The 20,268-nt window shown below is 50.5% G+C and overlaps 8 protein-coding genes and 1 non-coding gene across 9 annotated transcripts; 4 read left to right on the top strand and 5 right to left on the bottom strand.

The window, feature by feature from the left end:
* Positions 1 to 611: 611 nt before the first annotated feature.
* P175DRAFT_0493742 (uncharacterized protein) lies at positions 612 to 1,568 on the bottom strand (the record flags this gene model as incomplete). The annotated part of the gene is made up of 3 exons (XM_040895983.1): positions 612 to 674; positions 753 to 803; positions 897 to 1,568. The coding sequence occupies 3 exons, from the start codon at positions 1,566 to 1,568 to the stop codon at positions 612 to 614; spliced, it is 786 nt and encodes a 261-aa protein (XP_040751334.1).
* A 402-nt stretch (positions 1,569 to 1,970) lies between these two features.
* Positions 1,971 to 3,182, bottom strand: P175DRAFT_0439380 (SGNH/GDSL hydrolase family protein; the record flags this gene model as incomplete). The annotated part of the gene is made up of 3 exons (XM_040893958.1): positions 1,971 to 2,198; positions 2,268 to 2,900; positions 2,985 to 3,182. 3 exons carry the CDS (start codon positions 3,180 to 3,182, stop codon positions 1,971 to 1,973), a joined length of 1,059 nt encoding a protein of 352 aa, XP_040751335.1.
* A 1,168-nt stretch (positions 3,183 to 4,350) lies between these two features.
* Positions 4,351 to 8,777, top strand: P175DRAFT_0516979 (uncharacterized protein; the record flags this gene model as incomplete). The annotated part of the gene is made up of 7 exons (XM_040898949.1): positions 4,351 to 4,977; positions 5,072 to 5,452; positions 5,508 to 5,780; positions 5,850 to 6,012; positions 6,070 to 6,392; positions 6,448 to 6,773; positions 7,190 to 8,777. Exons 1-7 carry the CDS (start codon positions 4,702 to 4,704, stop codon positions 8,775 to 8,777), a joined length of 3,330 nt encoding a protein of 1,109 aa, XP_040751336.1. The 5' UTR covers positions 4,351 to 4,701.
* Positions 8,778 to 9,439: 662 nt separating this feature from the next.
* On the bottom strand, positions 9,440 to 9,751 carry P175DRAFT_0439979 (NADH dehydrogenase [ubiquinone] 1 beta subcomplex subunit 3; the record flags this gene model as incomplete). The annotated part of the gene is made up of 2 exons (XM_040893998.1): positions 9,440 to 9,596; positions 9,654 to 9,751. 2 exons carry the CDS (start codon positions 9,749 to 9,751, stop codon positions 9,440 to 9,442), a joined length of 255 nt encoding a protein of 84 aa, XP_040751337.1.
* A 318-nt stretch (positions 9,752 to 10,069) lies between these two features.
* Positions 10,070 to 11,630, top strand: P175DRAFT_0509919 (CCR4-NOT core DEDD family RNase subunit POP2; the record flags this gene model as incomplete). Its single annotated transcript, XM_040898469.1, has 2 exons — positions 10,070 to 10,555; positions 10,647 to 11,630. 2 exons carry the CDS (start codon positions 10,070 to 10,072, stop codon positions 11,628 to 11,630), a joined length of 1,470 nt encoding a protein of 489 aa, XP_040751338.1.
* A 752-nt stretch (positions 11,631 to 12,382) lies between these two features.
* On the top strand, positions 12,383 to 15,096 carry P175DRAFT_0460139 (peroxisomal copper amine oxidase). The gene is made up of 3 exons (XM_040894715.1): positions 12,383 to 12,947; positions 13,007 to 14,257; positions 14,342 to 15,096. Exons 1-3 carry the CDS (start codon positions 12,491 to 12,493, stop codon positions 14,686 to 14,688), a joined length of 2,055 nt encoding a protein of 684 aa, XP_040751339.1. The 5' UTR covers positions 12,383 to 12,490; the 3' UTR covers positions 14,689 to 15,096.
* Positions 15,097 to 15,229: 133 nt separating this feature from the next.
* P175DRAFT_0t79 lies at positions 15,230 to 15,301 on the top strand. The gene has a single exon. It is a non-coding gene; the product is annotated as a tRNA-Glu (tRNA).
* P175DRAFT_0516982 (uncharacterized protein) lies at positions 15,295 to 18,073 on the bottom strand. Its single transcript, XM_040898950.1, has 4 exons — positions 17,589 to 18,073; positions 17,239 to 17,528; positions 16,758 to 17,164; positions 15,295 to 16,243 (listed from the first exon to the last, which is right to left on the bottom strand). Exons 1-4 carry the CDS (start codon positions 17,736 to 17,738, stop codon positions 15,558 to 15,560), a joined length of 1,533 nt encoding a protein of 510 aa, XP_040751340.1. The 5' UTR covers positions 17,739 to 18,073; the 3' UTR covers positions 15,295 to 15,557.
* A 155-nt stretch (positions 18,074 to 18,228) lies between these two features.
* P175DRAFT_0480680 (uncharacterized protein) lies at positions 18,229 to 19,968 on the bottom strand. Its single transcript, XM_040895437.1, has one exon. The coding sequence runs from the start codon at positions 19,889 to 19,891 to the stop codon at positions 18,380 to 18,382; it is 1,512 nt and encodes a 503-aa protein (XP_040751341.1). The 5' UTR covers positions 19,892 to 19,968; the 3' UTR covers positions 18,229 to 18,379.
* Positions 19,969 to 20,268: the final 300 nt, after the last annotated feature.

A 20,268-nucleotide genomic window follows, 5' to 3' on the forward strand; every position in this document is an offset into this window, starting at 1 on the left:
TGTCCGTCAACGAGAGAAGAAAGGGCCCTCGTCGAAATTCTCTCTAGAAGAACGAGCGAGGATAGCTGAAATACACCGACCGTCTTCTTGGAGGATCTGGGCTGATGATGACAAGATAATCCAGATAGTTATTGTTAGAACGGTTGATGCGTAAGATGTTACCTAGGTAGGCGGCTCCGTTTCATTCTCTTGGGCTTTCCTCCACTCAGATATCGTTAGCAAGTACTACATAGACTTCTCTCTGGTGAGCCCTATCTTGTTGATTCCACGCTGAGTCGAGCCGAAGAGCGCGTCGCATATACAAGTCCAAAGTCATGCACATACAATAAATACCATGCTGTTTCAAAACCCTTGGCTTGGACTATCTTTGCCTACTGGGAAAAGTACTTTGGTGAGAATTCCATCCGAAATTAAAGGATCAAGGGCGGTTCTTACCTTTTGCTAGCTTTAGAATCCTTTGAGCTGCATCTCACTCTAGCAGAATGCAATTCGCGAGCAGATACCTATGATTCTATTTATGGATTTATCTACACAGTACAGAATTTCCAATAAGAATTGTATTAGTACAGATGCAAAGAGGAAACAAGAATAATTAATTATTATACAAGATATTAACAGATGAAGTGGTCAATGAAAGTACTCCTCCATAACCAAGCCTTAGTGTATACATGCATCTAAACAGTTAGAAACAATAGTAATAAAGACAAAAATATATATATAAATAAAAACATACCTAACAATTACCTACTCACAGCCCCAACCCCAGAAACCTGATGGCCCAAAATCACCCCCATCACAGCAACCTACCCAGCCAGTCAGCACCATGCAATCAACATCACACAACAAAGTGCAATAAGAAAAGGAAAAAAAAAAAAAAAAAAAAAAAATCTACTCACCAAGGACAGATCCACCCCCTGCGCAACCCTCACTCTCCACTTCGGCCGGAATCTAAACGGCGGCTTCTGCCCCTCCATCAACTCATCCAGATCCGTAACCCGCTCGATATACGCCACGCGGCGGCCCTCCACAACAGCCACCTGGAGCACATTATCCAAATCCAACGCGCGGATCTCCATGACAGTCTCGTTGTCCTTCGCTGCCAACGCCGGGTGGTGCGATACCCGCGCCGCCGCCGTCATGGTCGGAGTCGGAGTCGTAACCGTCTCCACCATGTTCCGGAAGCGCAGGACCACTCTCGGAGCCTGGATGGCGACTCGACACTTGGCGGAGAGAAGGACGTCGCTGTTCCCGGTGTCTCCTGGGAGCTTTAACTCCAGCATTGACGAGTTGTACCATCGGCCGCGCAGCTCGAAAAGCGGGAGCCCCGAGCGGTCGCGGAAGACGCGGCGGTGTCCCAGGCTCCATGGGTCGCCGTGTACTGTGAACAGGGTGGCTCCGTTCCGGTGGTAGATTGTGTAGTCGAGGGCGTGCCAGGGTTCAGGACGATTGCGGATGGTGAGGATGGTTTCGCCCGGGGTGATATGCTCGGGGCGGATTGCTATGGGATATGCTGGTGTGGTGGGTTGTTGGAGTAGGGGGGAGGAGGATGCTATATTGCCGCCATACATGGTATGGATCCGATGCAGTCCTTGATCGGAGGCGAGATATAGATCTTTTGGTTGAGTTAGAAGGGCGAGGAGTGGTGATGTCCATTGGGTCTTAGGAGGACCATGGAGGCATTAATGAATTCCAGATTCAGGCCATTTCCCCATCTCAGTCAATATACGATCAATCTATATCCAAGGAAATTCACTGGTTGGTTTTCTTTTTTTACCCCCTCCTTCTAGTTAAAGACTGGCAGTCCTCGAGTCTGCCTTGGGGTATGTTGGGTTCCACAGCTTCTTGATTGGTGATGGGTGCTAGTACTAGAATGCAAGCCATGGATCCATTTAATCGGCCCCAGTGTTGCGCTTTTAGCATCGTTATATCTCAATTTCTTCCTTTCCTCGCTTGGGCTCTAACTAGACAGGTCACCAATATGTGGCCCACTCGCTTATTCCTTGCACCACTTTTACAAACTCCTTTCCGATGACTTGGTCGGTACGTTCGGATGGATGTAGTTCATCATACCAGAGAAATGAAGCCGCGTTGGGCAGTTTCTCGCAATTTCCTCCGCTAGTATTACAGTGGTGGATGTATCCTGTCACATTCGCTGGGGCCGCCAGGTACTTGGTGGGATTGTAGTAAATGTGCGAGATCTAGACTGTCAGCAAGCTAATTTGAAAAGAAAAATGAAATGAAAAGAGGAGAAAAGGAGGAGGCCCTACCAAACCATACGTGTCCATCACCGCAAGCTGCGCCCCCGGATAGCGATCCGCTATCACCACCTCATAAGGAGTCTTGTACTGAAACACGTTGTTGACCGTGGTCACAGACTCCCACATGCGGTAGCTTATTTCTGTGAGATTTGACCCCTTATCCGGCCAGTACTGTGTTGCAGCTAGACCACCGTCCGCCGGAGTCGCATACTGCGGAGAGAGCTGCAGGGGGGCTGCATTCATGATCACAAAGTACCGCCCACCATTGGCATAAACCTTGTCCAAGGCATCATAAACACACTCAATGTAGTCTGGGATTGTGGCGTTTTTGACCTGGGAGTCTGTGAGGAAGGCATCATTCCCCAGGTCGTTTGTTCCAATCCAGATCGCGTAAATCGTTTCATCCGACGGGATGTCTAGGAATTTCTTCCCCCGCTGCGTGATATGGTTGCTGTCGGCGACGTACGCAGGAATCTCATACTCTAGAACAGAGGGGAAGTCGGCGTCGATTGAAGAAAACCAGCGCGGGGTGATTTTATTTGAGCACACGGCTCCGCTCACGGCATAGTTGTAGCGGTTGACATGTGCGGTTTGGGCTACATAGTATCCCCATGTATACCCTCCCGAGGCTGAGCTATTACTCTGTTGATATCACACATTAAGTATAAATTCTGTGGATTTGGCGACGGTGAGATCAAAATAGAAGAATGAAACGGAGTAAATTACCACTGGTTCCACCCAGCCTACTGGTGGTGCTTCACCACTGTGACTGGCAAAGTATCCCAACCGCGAATCATCAGTATAACTATCCCCAAAGGTGACCAGGCTCTTCCAATTCCGCGGCCCCCACTGATGAGACTGGCGCGCAAGAGCTCCATCTAGGCCAAGTAGCAAAACCGCCGCGATTCGGTATAGATAGCCCATTTGAGCTCCGGAAGACGTTGAACGTTCACAATTCAAGGCAAAGAACGGAAAAGGAAATAGAAAAAAAAAAGAAGCCACAGGACAGGGACAAGCTATCTAGCAGAAAATACACCAGAGATCTCCCAGGGTTTTATTTCCCCCCCCCCCCCCGGTTGCGTCGGCCCGGTACAATTCTCATCGATTGGTTAAGGTCATGAAATGATCCCTTACAGACTACCTATCTAGTACTACCGACATAATAAGATGTGGGGATAGCTCCCAAATTGGCTAAACGGGTAAATGACTCAAAATTGGGGATTTTAACTATGTCCCTAGCCCCGTACTAAGGGATCTTGATATCTGTTGGTTGTGTCTTGTTATTGGTCATTACCAGCTAAGCTACCTGTAGGTAGTATGCAGCTTTCCCCTCATAATCCGGAGAAATTCGTCCAGGTGATGATGGAGCTGAATGACCACAATTCTCCTGGTCAATAATAACTCCTTGAATAACAGTGAATTGGTCACATAGAATCCGTGCGGTGGCTAATAGTGAGTACAGCCGACAAGCATCTGATCCAGAATTTTAAGACGATTAAGCTGTTAAATCCTTGTCTCGGTTTCCAGCCGAGAGACCAGGGTATATTGTTGAAGAGGAAGAATTTAATCCTTGCCTAAATCTAGCACTTTTATCAGGGTTTCGCCGTGCAGGAGCAACCTTGATTTCTTTTAGATGCTACCAGATTTGTGTTTATAAGGCAATTTGTCTGCTAGGTATTTGTTCTATACTTATCAACAGGCTCAACAACTAGTTACCTAGGTACCTAGTGATAGGTGACTTCATAGCATCTAACAGACTTCAAGGTAATCTTGTTCTGAGAGTTTGCATTGGCAATATGAGTCTAGACGAAGTGACTAGTTGGTGAGTTGGATGGTTAGGGTTCCGTGATCTCTTACCACGCAGTGAAGAGCTTCAATTATGTGATAAATCTGGATTAGTTACCAACTACTATTAGTTAAATAAACGTCATTATCTGACATGGTTCAAACAACTACTCCGTACTAGATAAATAGTAGAAAATGATCAGATCCGAGGCTAGGCCTGGGCGGATCGCAGAGTTACCGACAGCCTTGGTTATACGAAGAAAGCGCCGAATCCGTCGCTGGCTTCTTCCTCGGCTAAAATTTGGACAGTCGACAGAATTCTTGCTTGCCTTTGATGAGCTTCAAATACTATTTCCATTGACTTTTCTTTGCTTTCTTTGTTTGACCCCTTTTGTCCGATCAATAAAGACAAAGCAGAGTAGGAGACTTTGGGTGATTATGCATAAAGTATTTATGTATCGATATACATACATCCCCTATTGATCTTAGTTGCCCAGGAAGCCGAAGAAATATAGAGCTTTCCCCGCACTGAACGATTCCTTTCGAAATCCCCGGTTACTTATTTCTACTTGTAGCGCCTTCTCAGCTCGTTCCTCGATCTTTAACTTTTTGAAAACATTCCTGTCTCCCATCTCCTTGTGCACTCTATTCCATCGCCATGGTATTTACCGCTCCAAGCATTGCAGGCACCCTGCTGCCAATACCAGACGACATCCCAATCAGCCAGTTTATACTGACAGAACAACATGGACGCTTCCCCATGGCCACTTCAAGACACCCATTCACATGCGGACTAACCGGCAAGACCTACTCCACGTTCGAAGTAAAGGAGCGAGTGGAATACCTCACCCGAGCAATCGCACAGGAATTCAATTGGACACCGGGCTCGGGCACAGAGTGGGACAAGACTCTCGCTGTGTTCAGCGTCAACACTGTAAGTCCAGATTCGGACAATCAATCAGTGTAAAACGAGCGTTCGTGGCTGCTTACATCTTCTTCTCTTTGAAAAAAAAAAAAAAACTAAATAGATTGACACCCTTCCACTAGCGTGGGCGACACATGAGTTAGGAGGCATTGTATCACCTGCTAATGCAGCTTATTCGGCGGCAGAACTAAAACACCAGCTACTCGATTCCAAGGCAAAGGCCCTTTTCACATGTATTCCGCTTCTAGCCACGGCCCTGGAGGCGGCTTCTCTGGCTGGGTTGCCAAAAAATCGCATTTACTTGATTGAGGTCCCACCACAGCTCAGCGAGGGTATCAAGCCTCCCGTGGGATATACAACGGTCTCGCAATTAATCCAAGCTGGAAAATCACTCCCAAGAGTGGAAAGGATAAAATGGCGTGCTGGAGAGGCTGCGCGCCGAACCGCGTTCCTATGCTACTCAAGCGGAACATCTGGATTGCCGGTAGGTTACCCCGGAAGAGGGCAATCGATGTAGCTAACAGTGGCTGCGATTCTAGAAAGGAGTCATGATCTCCCATCGAAACGTTATCGCGAATGTCTTGCAAATTACTGCTTTTGAGAAATCCTGGCGCGATGCCCAGTCCACTCCTGGCGGTGCCTACTATACTGATGTTGTTCTCGGATTGCTTCCTCAAAGCCACATCTATGGTCTAGTTGTGATGTGCCATTGTGGACCGTTCAGGGGCGATCAAGTCGTAGTTCTCCCCAAATTCGAGTTGAGGAGTTTTATGGCTGCTGTTCAGAATTTCAGGATCTCTGCTTTGTTTGTGGTTCGTCGGAAACCTATTTTTTTTTGGGACAGTAGTAAAATAGACTGCTAATTGCAAATCATTCAACAGGTCCCTCCAATTATCATCACGATGATTCGCAATCAGGAAATTTGCGCCGAGTACGATTTCAGCTCAGCGATTTCCCTCTTCAGTGGAGCAGCACCTTTGGGCAGAGAGACAGCACTCGACTTCCAAAAAATATATCCACAGGTTTCCATTCGGCAAGGATACGGTCAGTGCTATTTTCCCACTGAATCCACCAAAGAACAAAACGGCTGATACCCGCTAGGACTTACTGAAACTGCGACTGTTGTCACCTCAACCCATTACAGCGATGTCTTCCTAGGTTCCTCGGGATGTCTTCTCCCCGGAGCTGAAGTGCGCATCGTCACCCCAGAAGGCGTCGAGGTCACCGAATATGAGACACCGGGTGAACTTTGGGTCCGCAGTCCAAGTGTCGTCCTGGGCTACTTGAACAACGACAAGGCCACCAAAGAGACATTCGAAGACGGATGGATGCACACTGGCGATGAAGCCATTATCTGCAAGAGTCCACAGGGGATCGAGCATGTGTTTATTGTGGATCGAATCAAGGAATTAATCAAAGTGAAGGTTGGTGGTACCTACAGCCGCGTGTCCAGTGGTTCTGACTAACTTGGCTTTTCAGGGTCTACAAGTCGCTCCGGCGGAGCTAGAAGCTCACCTTCTCATCCACCCTGCCGTTGCGGACTGCGCCGTGATCGCGATCCCCGACCATGCTGCAGGCGAACTTCCCAAAGCCATTGTGGTCAAATCACCGGCCGCAGGATCAGACGATGCAGCGACCATTCAATCCATCATGAAACACGTGCAGGATCATAAAGCCCGCCACAAGTGGTTGAAGGGTGGTGTCCGGTTCGTCGACACAATCCCTAAAAGTCCCAGCGGTAAGATTCTGCGACGATTCCTGCGGGACCAGGAGAAGGAAATCCGTAGACAAGCGGGTGTCAAACTGTAGGCACTATGAAGGCACTGGCCATAATGCGATCGATATATTGTATCTTCAGGGTCTTAGTACGGATATACAGTACCAAGCCAGACTAGACTAGGTTGATCGAAATTAGAATTCCACAATTTAGCCTCATCTCCCCTCTTTCTCCTGATCGACAAAATCGATGATGACAAAATCCAGTTGGTGATGTGGATGTTTGCAATGTTTGATGGAAGCGCGGGGGAAAGAAAAAGAAAATGAATTTCTAAGCGGGGTTCGAATTTGACTACAAGATTCTTGATCTTTGGCTTGTATTCTCACCACACATCTCTCTGATTAAAATCCTTTTTTTACGATAATAGATTTCTTATACCCTTGAAAAAGTTGTTTTGTATTTTTATTTTATTTTTTTTATTTTACTTTTTTTTTTTTGATCCAGTCTCATTACAATGTCCTCCTCCCAATATCCTCACAACGAGGGAGAGGAAGATGCCTATCTCCAAGCCGACGAGGCGGAAGAAATCTTCAACCGGGATGATGAAGACCACCCGATGGACTCAGATGGCGAAGACCAGGATGGAGATGGAGACCACGAAATGGCCTTTGAAGAACAAGAGATCACACTTGAGAACGACTCCGCCGCGCACTTCGACCTGCACAACGACTCCATCTTCTGTGTCGCCCAGCACCCGATTCACAACGCCATTGTCGTGACAGGGTCTGGCGACGACACTGCATATCTCTTCGACTCGACGCCACAGAACGAACGGCCCCTTCTCCCGCAGAGCTACGAGTCCAACCCGCAACCGCGACAGGAGCGGGACTCTCTCAAGCCGCTCGTGAAGATGGATGGACACACAGACACGGTCAACGCGGTGGCCTTCACAGAGCCCCAGGGCGAGTATGTGGTGACCGCGGGGTTGGATGGCAAGTTGCGCGTGTGGCGCGATACTTCACCGCAGCTGACGGGGCTCTCGTGGGCGTTTGTTGCGGAGGCCCAGGAGGTAGAGGAGATTAATTGGGTGGCGGTTTGTCCCTGCGCGAATGGCGACGACGAGGAGAAGAAGAATGTGGTTGCGCTGGGTGCGAATGACGGCAGTGCGTGGGTTTTCCGCATTAATCACAACGATGCCGCCGAGCCTATCTCGATCATTCAGACTTTCTTCCAGCACACCGGTCCCTGCACGGCGGGTGCTTGGACCCCGGATGGGAACATGCTTGCCACTGTTTCCGAGGATGGTAGTTTCTACGTTTATGATGTCTTTGGCCATGCGGCTGCGGCCGGTGTTCCTTACTCTGCTGGAACCAGCGCGGTGGTTGGGCTTACGGCCGAGGACCAACGATTCGCTGTGGAGGGCGGTCTGTACTCGGTTGCGATTGCGCCCACTGGTGGATTCGCTGCTGTTGGAGGAGCAGAAGGTCATATCAAGATCGTGGGTCTGCCTCGTCTCGGTGCTGGCGGTGCTGGCGCGGGCAAGTCCAAGGGCAAGGGTGCTGCTCCGCAGACCTCCGCCGCGACGGCCGGGACACTCCTTGCTGCATTGCAGCCGCAATCCGATAGCGTTGAGACGCTCTCTTTCTCTGCTCCGCCGTTGACTCTCCTGGCAGCGGGCTCCGTGGATGGCTCAGTCGCCCTGTTTGACACTGCCCACCGATTTGCCGTGCGTCGGCACATCAAGGAAGCCCACGAGGGCGCCGTCGTGAAGGTTGAGTTCCTGCAGAGCCGGTCCACCACCGCCACCCCTGCCGCTCGTCCCAATCCTCTAGCCGCTGCTACGGCCGGCCAGGGTCGATCGTATCTTCTCACGTCCGTTGGTATCGATGGCGTTGTGAGACGCTGGGATGCCCGTGGAGGAACCACAGCTGCCGCCCACGGTCTTCTGACAGAGTGGAGAGGACACCTCGGTTTAACTGAGAACGAGGAGGGCGAACAAGCCGGTGGAATCATGGGCTTTGTTCAGGGATTTGATGGAAAGCGGGTAGTAACTGCAGGCGACGACGGGATTTCGCTGATATTTGAAGAATAGGCTCATTAGTACTTTATCCATGATTTGAACAGTTTATATAACAATCAATGATAATGCCCTTGAAACTACGTCAATATTTGTACCACGCATGATACTTTGAATATATTTTTTCTCTTTTTTTTTAGCACATGATCAGTTTGCACATACATTCAGTGCTGCATATGTACCGGGAGTACGGAGTAATATTAGATGATTGATTTATCGAGGCTACGAGTTAAATTCAGTGTGGATTCCCGTTTCGCTCCCAGCGCCTTAACTCTAGGTACAAAGGTTCAGTAAAAGATCTCATGGCGAAGTAAATCATTTTAAAAGATCTCATGGCGAAGTAAATCATTTTAATATAACAATGACAATGCTATGTACATGCACGCGATAAATCAAACCCAAGCGCCGTCTGCGGAGAGAGCTAGACGCTCATCCGTAAGAATCAGACAGATTCCGATGAGGAGCACCCCTTCTATAGTATAGCACACAACCAGAACACTCACCATCCTCGACGCAACGCTTTCTCTTCAGAACAAAATCGGATTTCTTTTCCGTGGAAAGCCGGGGGTATCCTTCATCCTTGTTGCTGCGTGTTGGTCGTGACTATTCTGCCCTTGTATTGGTTTTTTTTTTTTTTTTTCGTTCTTTCTGTTTTTCTTGTCCGATACTGGGGACGTTTAGTGATGGTTGTCACCGTGGTGGTGCTCGTCCTGCAGGAAGAAGTGCTCGTATGCGCAGTAGCCGGCGAACGCAACGCTGGCAATACCGAAGCCAGGGAAGATGCGCTTGAATCGGTTGAAGCGGCTGAAGGGGCCGTTGTACCTCCACGCCTCACTTTGCCCAACAGTCAGTGACAGTCTCCAGATGAATTGAGTAGCGTCGAGGCCTTACTATCGAGCCCAGGGGTCTCTCTTAGCGTAAACCGACCGGGGGGAGGCGGCGGCCTTGAATTCACGGATGTCGAATCCGGTGGGGTGTTGGACAGGCATGGTGTCTGACAGAGAAACAATTGAAATTGAAGGAAGCAATAACCACAGGCACAATGGAAGACAGATGGCTGACTCTCTGTACCTCTGGTCTGGTCTTGTAGTGGAAGGAATGAATGAAGTCGAAGCGATTCCGGCAACGAGCGAAGTTGAGGCTTGGCACGCTAATCCCAAAAGCTCCTCCGCCTTCCGGTTCGTTCGTCACGGGCCTGGAAAGCGCGAAAAAAAGACCAACCAACTGACTTCCTGTCCTCTGCTTCCCCTCCTTCATATCCCACCATTTCAGATGTATGCACAGCCTCCCGTGCTGTACTCATCACCATGCCCCCTCCAGTCGGCAGATATGGGCCTGCGGGTCTAAGCGGTCCCTATTCGCACTTACAAGCTCATCTCCAGCAACAGCAGCAGCAACCCCAGCATCATCCAGCTCACGCTCCGTCTAGCAACACAGCTCTCCCACCTCCCTCCCTCGGTGGCCATCCCGGTTTCGCAACGGGGAATCCGAACACGAATATCAATCCGTTCACGTTATCCGGCGCCGGCATTGCCAACGGAATGTCCGTCGCAGGGTTTGGAGGTACCGATGGCGGTGGTACGGGACTGGCGAGTCATGCCGCCCAGATGGGCTTCGCGAGAGGCGCACAGATGCAACAACAGCAATTACACCAGGTGCATGATGGTCGGTTGACGCTTGATGGCAAGGCAAGTGGCGTGAAGACCCGGATCCGCGACGTATGGAAGCACAACCTGGCCCAGGAGATGGCCGTGTTACGACAACTGGTCGAAAAGTATCCCTATATCAGCATGGTAAGGGTCCAGATCGCTATGTAGCTGTCGAGGATGGGGGGTCAAATTGGCTATTGGCCCATGCGAAGTTCCATTACTAAGACCACTGCAGGACACCGAGTTCCCCGGTATCGTCGCCCGTCCGATCGGATCGTTCACAAACAAAGCAGATTATCACTACCAGACTCTACGGTGTAATGTCGACTTGCTAAAGATGATTCAGCTTGGAATCACGCTCTTCTCGCCCGAGGGTGAGGTCCCACCGCCCAACGCTACCGATGCCAGCGGGAACCCCCTTGGGAACAGCCTAGTACCTGCCCCTTGCACCTGGCAATTCAACTTCCGATTTTCGCTCGAGGATGATATGTACGCACAGGAGTCAACGGCCATGCTGGCTAAGGCAGGAATTGACTTTGCAACGCATGAGAAGAACGGTATTGATCCGTTCGAGTTTGGTGCCCTCTTGATTAGCTCCGGACTGGTGTTGCTGGACGATGTCCACTGGGTCTCTTTCCATTCCGGCTACGACTTTGGTTACCTGATGAAAATCATGCTCTGCAAGCCTCTCCCGGAGAATGAAGAGGAATTCCACGGTCTTCTCAATATCTTCTTCCCCTCGTTGTACGACATCAAGTATCTCATGAAACACGCCGGACGTAATCAGGCCGTCAATGACACCCCGCTAACCCCCGCTGCTGCTCAGATTCTCACCAACCTTGGACAAAAATCCGGGCTTCAGGATATTGCAGATGAACTTGGAGTAAAACGGGTCGGTATCGCCCACCAGGCAGGTTCTGACTCTCTCGTAACAGGAGAAATTTACTGGAAAATGCGTCAACTTGTCTTCAGTGGCACGATCGACGAGGCTAAATACTCGGGCCAGATCTGGGGATTGAACGGTCAAATGCCAGCTTTGACATACCACATGCAACCCCATCAGACTCCAAATCTCAATGGAGCAACAATATACTCGGCTGCTGGTACGCCAAGCACCCCAAATGCTGGCGCTCAAACACCTCAACATCAAGCGGTTGGTGCGCTGACTCCTGGAGCTACAGGTGGAGTCCTCGGACAATTCCAGATGGTGAAGTCATAAAGGCTGCTCGGTGTCAGCCTCTGGCTTGCTTTCTTCATTTTAGAAAAAAAAAAAAAAATTCCCCAATATAGGCTTGTTCAGCCTTACAAGGACCGTCCGACCCGATCTCTTTCTGTCACGGATTCTCCGCTGGTGCGGTTCTTTCCTGTTCGGCCTAGCAAGAAGATAAGACACGGTACGGCTTGATGGATGTACATAGCATGTGATGTCCTAATTGTTGTTCTTTTGGTTGCATTTTCCGTTTCTGTGGCGAGGTCTCTCTTGTCGGGAGTTTCTCTTTCATGGTTTTGGAGGGGTGTTTGCGAAGGGTGTATGGTGTTGTTCTTCGGCTGGAATATGATTTTGTTTTGCTCTCCGGGCGTTTTACGGCTGTCTATTTTGTTTCTCTGATATGTTCCGGCATCAATTCATTATAAATAATCGTAGGTAGAAACGGGTTGGGTTTATTCTACTCTGATGATTCGTAACCACGTTGTGACCCTCACTACGGGTACACTGCAAGGTCGGGGAGGAGTGTCGGTAACGTATTCCAATTTGTACCTGGTAGAAATTCAGATTCATGAATGGCATTTAGAAATCTGTATCTGTATCCTCAGTAGGTAATGGGGTTTCTTCTACCGTTTGGGGGAGAGCAACACGATCAAGGCCGCTAGCCCCAGATTGGCAAAGGAATCCGGGTGGACATGTTATCGCATCCTCTTCAGGTCACATTTGCTATCACCTGTGCATACATGCTGGGGCTTATAAGCCACCAACAATCCCCCCGTGAGGGATTGTATTCTTGCGATATTCTCATCGTTCATCTCTCAGCATTGTGTTGTCCCCTCCATCCCACCACACATCCATATTTAAAAAAAGAAATGGTCCTCGACCGTCTTCAGCAGTTGACCCTGCATGTTAATGCTACTTCTCCTCCTCCTCCTCATCCCTTTGACCCTCTTACAACAACGGAGATCGATGCTGCCGTTGCCCGAGTCCGCAAGGAGCATGGCAAGGTCAACTTTAATGCAGTGACTCTATATGAGCCGCGAAAGGCCGAAATGATGGCCTGGCTGGCAAATCCTGAGAAGGCTCCCCGTCCGACTCGCGCGGCCGATATCGTGGCCATTGCTCCAGGTGGTAAGATTTACGATGGGATTGTCGACCTGGACGCCAACAAGGTCATTCAATGGCAACATACTCCTGGAGTGCAGCCTCTGATTACGATGGAGGATCTGCAGGAAGTTGAGCACATCGTCCGCAAGGACCCCAAAGTTATTGAACAATGCGAAATTATTGGCATCCCCAAGGAAGAGATGCACAAAGTTTACTGTGACCGTAAGTTTGTCTAGCTCCGCGGACCTTGCCGGGATATGGAATTGCTGACATTACACTAGCCTGGACAATCGGATATGATGAGCGTTTTGGCACAGGTGTCCGCCTGCAGCAAGCTCTCATGTACTACCGGCCTCACGTCGATGATTCCCAGTACACCTTCCCCCTGGATTTCTGCCCGATTTACAACGCAGAGACCAAGGAAATCATGCACATTGATATCCCACTTGTCCGGCGTCCACTCAGCAAGGCTGCTCCTAACAACTACCACCCCGCCGCAGTTGAGAAGGACGGCGGCTATAGGACAGATATCAAGCCCATTCACATCACTCAGCCCGAGGGCGTCTCCTTCGAGGTGAACGGGCGCATTATCGACTGGCAGAACTGGAGTATCCATGTGGGTTTCAACTACCGCGAAGGGATTGTGCTCAATAACATCACCTTCAATGACAAGGGCAATGTCCGCCCAGTGTTCTACCGTCTTTCCCTTGCTGAGATGGTTGTGCCATACGGGAACCCCGAACATCCTCACCAGCGAAAGCACGCCTTCGACTTGGGAGAATATGGCGGTGGTTACATGACCAACAGCCTGTCCCTCGGCTGTGATTGCAAGGGAGCAATTCACTACATGGACGCTGCCTTTGTCAACCGTGCAGGTGCTAGCACTATTGTGAAGAATGCGATCTGTATCCACGAGGAAGACGCTGGGATCCTCTTCAAGCACACCGACTTCCGTGACGAGTCCATGATCGTCACTCGCGGCCGGAAGCTGATCATCTCCCATATCTTCACTGCGGCTAACTACGAATACTGCGTCTACTGGATCTTCCACCAGGATGGGACTGTCCAGCTTGACATCAAGCTGACTGGTATCCTGAACACCTATGCCATGAACCCCGGCGAGGACACGCACGGCTGGGGCACCGAAGTCTACCCCGGTGTCAACGCCCACAACCACCAGCATTTGTTCTGTCTCCGGATCGACTCCAACATTGACGGCCCAGACAACACCGTCTTCCAGGTCGACGCCACCCGCGGCCCGGGCGAGGTTGGAAGCGCCGAAAACAAGTACGGCAACGCTTTCTACGCCAAGAAGACCAAATGCACCACTCCTCAGGAGGCCATGTCCGACTACGACGGCTTCACCGGCCGCACCTGGGAAATGGCAAATACCAACAAGCTCAACCCATACAGCAAGAAGCCCGTCTGCTACAAGCTGGTTAGCCGCGAGGTTCCCTCTCTGCTTCCCAAGGAGGGAGGTCTAGTCTGGAAGCGAGCCGGGTTCGCCAGGCACGCTGTCCACGTCACTAAATGTACGTCTGGCCTGTATTTCAATCTCAGTCTCAATCTTAAAAAAAAAAAAAAACCCCCCTCAAAACTAACATTTTACACAATAGATTCCGACGACGAGATCCATCCCGCTGGCCGCCACGTTCCCCAAACCTCCGGCGAGCCCTCGGCAGGTCTACCGGCCTGGATCGAAGCCGCCGGCCCCAACTGCTCCATCGACAACACCGACATCGTCCTCTGGCATACCTTTGGACTCACCCACTTCCCCTCTCCGGAGGATTACCCCATTATGCCCGCAGAGCCCATGACGGTTCTGCTGCGCCCGCGCCACTTCTTCACCCGGAATCCGGTGCTAGATGTTCCTCCGAGTTTTGCCCGGACACCGTCCCAGATTGCTGCAGGCAGTGGTGTTTGCGCATGCAAGAAGGGCGACGGATCCAGTGTACTGGTTTAGATGGATCTTTTTTTTTTGTTCCCTAGCGACGAAGGAGTTTACTTTCGATGTTCATATAATTGTCGATGGGTGGACGATGGCCTTGTGTATAACGCGGCGTTTTTGATTCCAGAGTTTCTCCGATTTTCTTCGATTTTTATTATTATGAGTGTCTGTCCCATTGTACTCCGTATATGCGTGTCCTATTTAATTGTAAATGTGGATTTCGTGTATGTAGGTGGCGTGATTTATGAGTTACCCTCTATCACAGTGCAGGTATGTAAACTGATGGAGGATGCTCTGGTATATATAAATATTTTACAATAAGGGTTGAAATAGACCTAGAATAACCACACGTAATACGTTTACATTGTTGTATAGGAAGGATAGGATAGATATCCTATTCGTATATCAAACATGATGTCCTTGAAAAACAAGCATGCAATATTATATATATATACTTTATTTATATACATACACAAATTTAATGTCAAGTTAGGGCAGAAAATATATTCCTAGTGCTAGGACATAAAGCCAAATTTGTACCCTGCATACATCAACATCCGATATGGTGTAATGGTTAACATCGCCGTCTCTCACACGGCAGCTCGGGGTTCGATTCCCCGTATCGGAATTCTTTTTTTCTTTTTTTTTTTTCTTTTTCCCTTACATATGTCTATCTATCTATAACTAGTTATTTTATTATGTTCCCGTTTACTCATTGTCTATCTACCCCGTATGTCCCAGATATCAAAAGAGAGAGCCAAGTATTCTCCATAACGCCTAACTAAATCAACCGTCCCAGATACAAAGCCACAAGAACAGTGCAGATGTACTCGGGGAATCAAATCATACAACAATGACAAGAACCGCAACAACAACAACAAATCCTAAGCAGCAGCAGCAGCAGCAGCAGCCCTCTTAACCCCCTCCTCAACCTCAGCCAGCAACCCCAACAAATCCTTCGCTCCCTCCGCGACCCTCCCCTCAATATCCAACCCCCGGGTCAAAAACCCCCGGGCCTCATCCCACCTCCCCATCTCACTCAGACACTTGGCCCCCCTCCACCAACCCTTGACATTCCCCACGGGCTTCGCCTCCACACTCGCCCTCGCATCCTGCAGGCCCTCGGCCCACGCCTGCTGCGACATATAGGCCTGCGCCCGGTTCGCATACAGCCCGGCCAGCTCGTCGCGCGCCAGCGTGACCGGCTCCCACCCGGGCCGCGTCAACGCCATCTCAATCGCAAACGTGTACAGCCGCGCCGCCTCGGCGTGGTTGGATTTCCGGAACGCCGCGTTGGCGGTGTCGCGGAGCTTGCTGATCTGCGCGCTGCGCTTGGGGTTGATTGGGAGTGGGGGCGGCGGGATGTTCGGGGGGTCCAGCGAGGTGATCAGCGACCGGTGCAGTTGGTTGAGGGCTTGCAGTTCCTCGGTGACGGCGGCGGTTTGGGCCGGGGGGTAGTGTGCTGCGGCGGAGGGGGGGAGCGAGATGGCTTTGGATTGGGGGTCGAGTTCGAGGGGGTATTGGTTGTAGATGTCGATGCTTTTGGCCATTTTGGGGGCTGTGTGATGTTCTTTTTTTCAATCTTGTTATTTTTATGTGAGGAGGAGGAGGTGGTGGTGGTGGTGATATCCTGATGGATTGATTGATCTGGAGTTGTAAAAGTAGAAGACGTACTCCGTATCCGCAAGCTGTCCACTGCGCAGAGGCGGTGGCAGTACATATTGCCGGCATTACATTTTCGGTACGAATCCGCATAAAGAACAGCAAATTGACTGGATTTATCTATCTATACATTTCATGAACCGCTTGGAATCATATTTTTGGGGTTTCGAGCACAAATCGTCCAATTCATCAATAAATAACAATGCAGACATCCCCTGCGTTGAATCAACCATCCGCAGTAGGCTCCGCTCCGCCCTGGCCAGTTCCCACATCAAGAGAAAAAGCGAGGAAATAAGTAAAACATGAAGTAACAAAAAGATAGGTAGTACAGCACTGACAGGCGCCCGCAAACTCCGCTTCATAGTCGTTTCGAAGGGTCCAAAGAGGGAAATTCTCCAGCGGAGAAATCGTTCTTTAGCGACCGTAGCCGCTGACAGTCGAGTCGTATTCGGACGGCGCGGCGTAGTGCTGTCCATGAGCACCCCCGTAGCCGGTGCTGTTGTAGTCGTGCAGCACAGATCCACTTGAAACTGTAGGGTCGTAGGAGTCATGCATCGCAGAGCGTCCGTTAGGGTTTCCAAGGTCATCCATTTCGCTTTGATGCAGCAGGGCGTAGTCTTCGTCGCCGTCTCGCACCGAAGATCCCATCCCCGAGCGTCCGGAGCGGAATTCATCCTCCTCGTCGAATTCTTGTCCAGGGTTCGAGGAGAAGGCGGCTTTGCTCTGGGCGGCGAAAGTTGGGTCGGAGACAGCATCAGGCAGGGTCCCGGTCCGGCGGAAGTGCATGACGTTGCGGAAGGACATGAATGAGGTTACGATAAACAGGACGCTGGAAACCAAGTATAGTTAGTTAGCAGGCAGTTGGACATCAAAAGTGAATCGCAACCCGGGCACGGCACTGACAAGATAACCACGCCTAAAATAACGGTCGCCGTGCTGATGTTGCATCGGCTGGCGCTGCCGTACTTCCAGTTATCGCAACCGCTCTTCTTACTATCCTTGCTGTCGCTGTCACTTTTGCCCTCGCTCTTGCCCTGGGCGACATAGCTGGCGACAGCAACCCAGGCGCTGAACCACAAGATCGTGTAAAGGCAGTCGACGGTCGCAAAAGCGTAGACGTTCCCGAATCGGCGGGCGCGCGGCCACATGGGCACGGCGACCAGATAAACGAGAGCGGGAATGGTGAGCCAGCACTGTAGAGGGCAGGCAGGTTAGTATCAATGCAGACCTTAAGACTCCTTTGGAAAACTAACCAAGCCAAAGTACCATCCTGATCGTCCATCAATACCGCCACTCTTTGTGAAGACAGCGATGGTCAGAGCCCATGCGAGGAATATGATAAACGCTTGGAGTCCGTGAATAGCATTCTTTGTGCGTCCGGGGTTGAATGACGGTCGCCTCATCCTGCAAGACAATTCCGAGAATTTGCTGGAGAGAAAAAGCGAGTTGCGACAGGGTCGGATGATCAGCACGCCAGGAATGAATGGCCAAAGATACCGTCGGGGGACTTGGGCTGGGCCGCGAAGAATGAAATGGGTGAAAAATGGGTGGACAGCAATTGTTTATGATGATACTTTAGTGAACTTGAAGAGGCTGACAAAGTGGTGGAACGGGGCAACGACCCGATCTCAGCCGCGTAGACACGAAAAGTAGGTAAAAGGAGAACTTTTGATCTCAGCAACCAGATGGTGGCAATTGGGAAGAGAAGGAAATACTGCGTACGTAGGGATGAAAAGGAATTTGAGAAGATGAAACAGGAGGAGATGAGGTGGTGATGACTTGAATGTGGCTCATCCTCACAGCTCGTTAGGTAGGATATCCATAAATAGCAGCACGAGTGAGCAGCCACTTTATATATATATATATATATATATAAATATATGGATACATGCTACTTGGTATATTTTTTTGTCAATTTACAGATACTAGTATAAAATAGTGTACAATTGCCCTAGTCAACGTTGTATACGGAGGATTTATAGGAGATTCGTTCTAGGACATCAATATGGATACATGAGCATGAAACATTCTTTTCATCCGAGAATCAGGATTTCTCCATAAAAGGCGTACTCCTCGAATTCATTATCAAATCCAACTCCCTCAGCGGTTGGTAAATATGAGCATGCCACCACCATGGGAATGGGTCGGAGAGGGAGAATCGCCAGTTTTCCCAACAGAAGGCAAGCTTAATTGCCTCGTCAATTACATAGTCGACTCGCTGGGCAGCAAGAGACATCATCGATGGAAGGGTCTTTTGAATCTCGTATCGCCGGACAAGCTGGTAAAGACGGGGTCGAGAAAGGCGCCTGTACAGGAGGCTCCTGGGGCGAGCATGGGATGATGGGCTGAGGGAGGCTTTTGGCATCCCCCCGTTTTCCGAGGACAGAATCGCGAGATATCCAGCTACTAGAGCGGCAGGGGGAGAGTCCTGCAAAAGATGACTGGCGGCCGTTGCCCCTTGCGTACAGCCTGCGATGTGGACGATATACCGGACGGAATTCACCTCGAGCTCTTCGTCCACCATGAGTCGGACGCAGAAATGTCCAGTCATCTGGGGTCCGGCTCTCGATGCGAACCGTTCCATGAGGTTGTGAATTGCCATCGCTAACCCTCTATGCAAAGGAGAGTCCCCCCAGTCTGATGCCCTGTTTGCTGGACAGATTTTCACAGCGCTGAGCTGCCCGCGGACGACCAAGAGCGCGGCCAGAAACTCCCCCATGCGGGCATGCTGCTGCAGGAGCCAAGGGGTGTCCTGGGAGATTTGGATTTCGCTGACTTCCGAATAAGTCAAGCTGAGGGTTCTCTTGGGCAGAACAATGACCCTAGGGTCGGACACGGTCGAGGGACCTTGGTGCATATGGTATACTTTCGTAGGCGATCGGTGTAAAATCCTATGGATAGAATCGCGCGAGTGAACCTGGTGGCTCTCGACGACCGGGAGATCCTTCCCGACCAGATATTGAACAAACGACTCCGGTCGAGCCCATTCACTCGAAATCTCTGGATCCAAAGTGATGCATTTGCAGCGGGTTCTGCTCTCGATCGCCTGCTTGGCCAACGCATCGTCGAACACCGACGTGCCACTCGAGCAAGGAACCCAGATATCCACTTTCTCCCTCTGAATAATATCCAGCAGCCTCGACACGTATTGCGGTTTCGGGATGCAGTAATAGGCCGCCAGGGACCGTGACTTGCTCGGCCCCGACGCGAGCCTCGAAACGCCAACATCCGCCCCGACCACGCGATGTCCTTCATGATACCAGGATCTCGCTACATTCAGGCCAGCCGGCGTATCAACCCCCGTCACCAGGACCGTCTTGGGATAAAACCGGACATCCTCGAGCACATCCTGGCGTCGACGGACCGACCCCGAGGAAAGACGTCCGAGGACGACAACCACCAGAAAGATGGCATTATCCAGCGGCAAGAGAAATAACGAGATGGCAATCCGACATAAAGGGAAGAACACTCGAGCTTGGAATAAGCGCCGAAGAAACCGGAGAGGTTCACTCCCCGGCATCGATCCGAACGATGGTCGCATCCCGAGCGCGGACATGATTACCGGCAACGTTGCAGGAACCTCGGAAGTTAAAAAAGAAGAAGAAGAAGAGGAGCAAAGGGGAGATCATCCTGTTCTTCTTATTATTAGGAAGGAACTTGAAGTGTTCGCTGGCATGTACGTGTCTGTGTGTCTGCGTGTGTGGTGCAATCCAGCCCCTCTGGAATGAGACCCGCACGTCAGCGTGCATAAGAAGACCAGCCCAAGGCTCGGGTTGGGAGAAGCAAGCTAGAAGTCTTGAAGCTGAAGTCTTGAAGCTGAAGTCTCACTCTAGAATGGGGTCGAATGAATGGAGGAGTTAAGTCTATACAGAGTACTCGGTAGTTAGGGATTCTTCCCCGTTGTTACCCCGAACCAAGGAACTTCTGAGAGAT

The sequence above is a fragment of the Aspergillus ochraceoroseus genome (assembly GCF_002846915.1).
Source record: "Aspergillus ochraceoroseus IBT 24754 chromosome Unknown P175scaffold_5, whole genome shotgun sequence".
Taxonomy (NCBI): Eukaryota; Fungi; Ascomycota; class Eurotiomycetes; order Eurotiales; family Aspergillaceae; genus Aspergillus; species Aspergillus ochraceoroseus.

Excerpts from the sequence above, each read along its gene's own strand:
- P175DRAFT_0480680 (XM_040895437.1), bottom strand. The coding sequence starts at position 19,891 with ATGTCCGCGCTCGGGATGCGACCATCGTTCGGATCGATGCCGGGGAGT.
- P175DRAFT_0516982 (XM_040898950.1), bottom strand. The coding sequence starts at position 17,738 with ATGAGGCGACCGTCATTCAACCCCGGACGCACAAAGAATGCTATTCAC. Across the intron at positions 17,165-17,238 it reads ATTTTAGGCGTGGTTATCTT|CGTCCTGTTTATCGTAACCT; the intron begins GTCAGTGCCGTG and ends CTTGGTTTCCAG. Across the intron at positions 16,244-16,757 it reads CTCGACTGTCAGCGGCTACG|AACATCACACAGCCCCCAAA; the intron begins GTCGCTAAAGAA and ends ATTGAAAAAAAG.
- P175DRAFT_0460139 (XM_040894715.1), top strand. The coding sequence starts at position 12,491 with ATGGTCCTCGACCGTCTTCAGCAGTTGACCCTGCATGTTAATGCTACT. Across the intron at positions 12,948-13,006 it reads GCACAAAGTTTACTGTGACC|CCTGGACAATCGGATATGAT; the intron begins GTAAGTTTGTCT and ends ACATTACACTAG. Across the intron at positions 14,258-14,341 it reads CGCTGTCCACGTCACTAAAT|ATTCCGACGACGAGATCCAT; the intron begins GTACGTCTGGCC and ends TTTACACAATAG.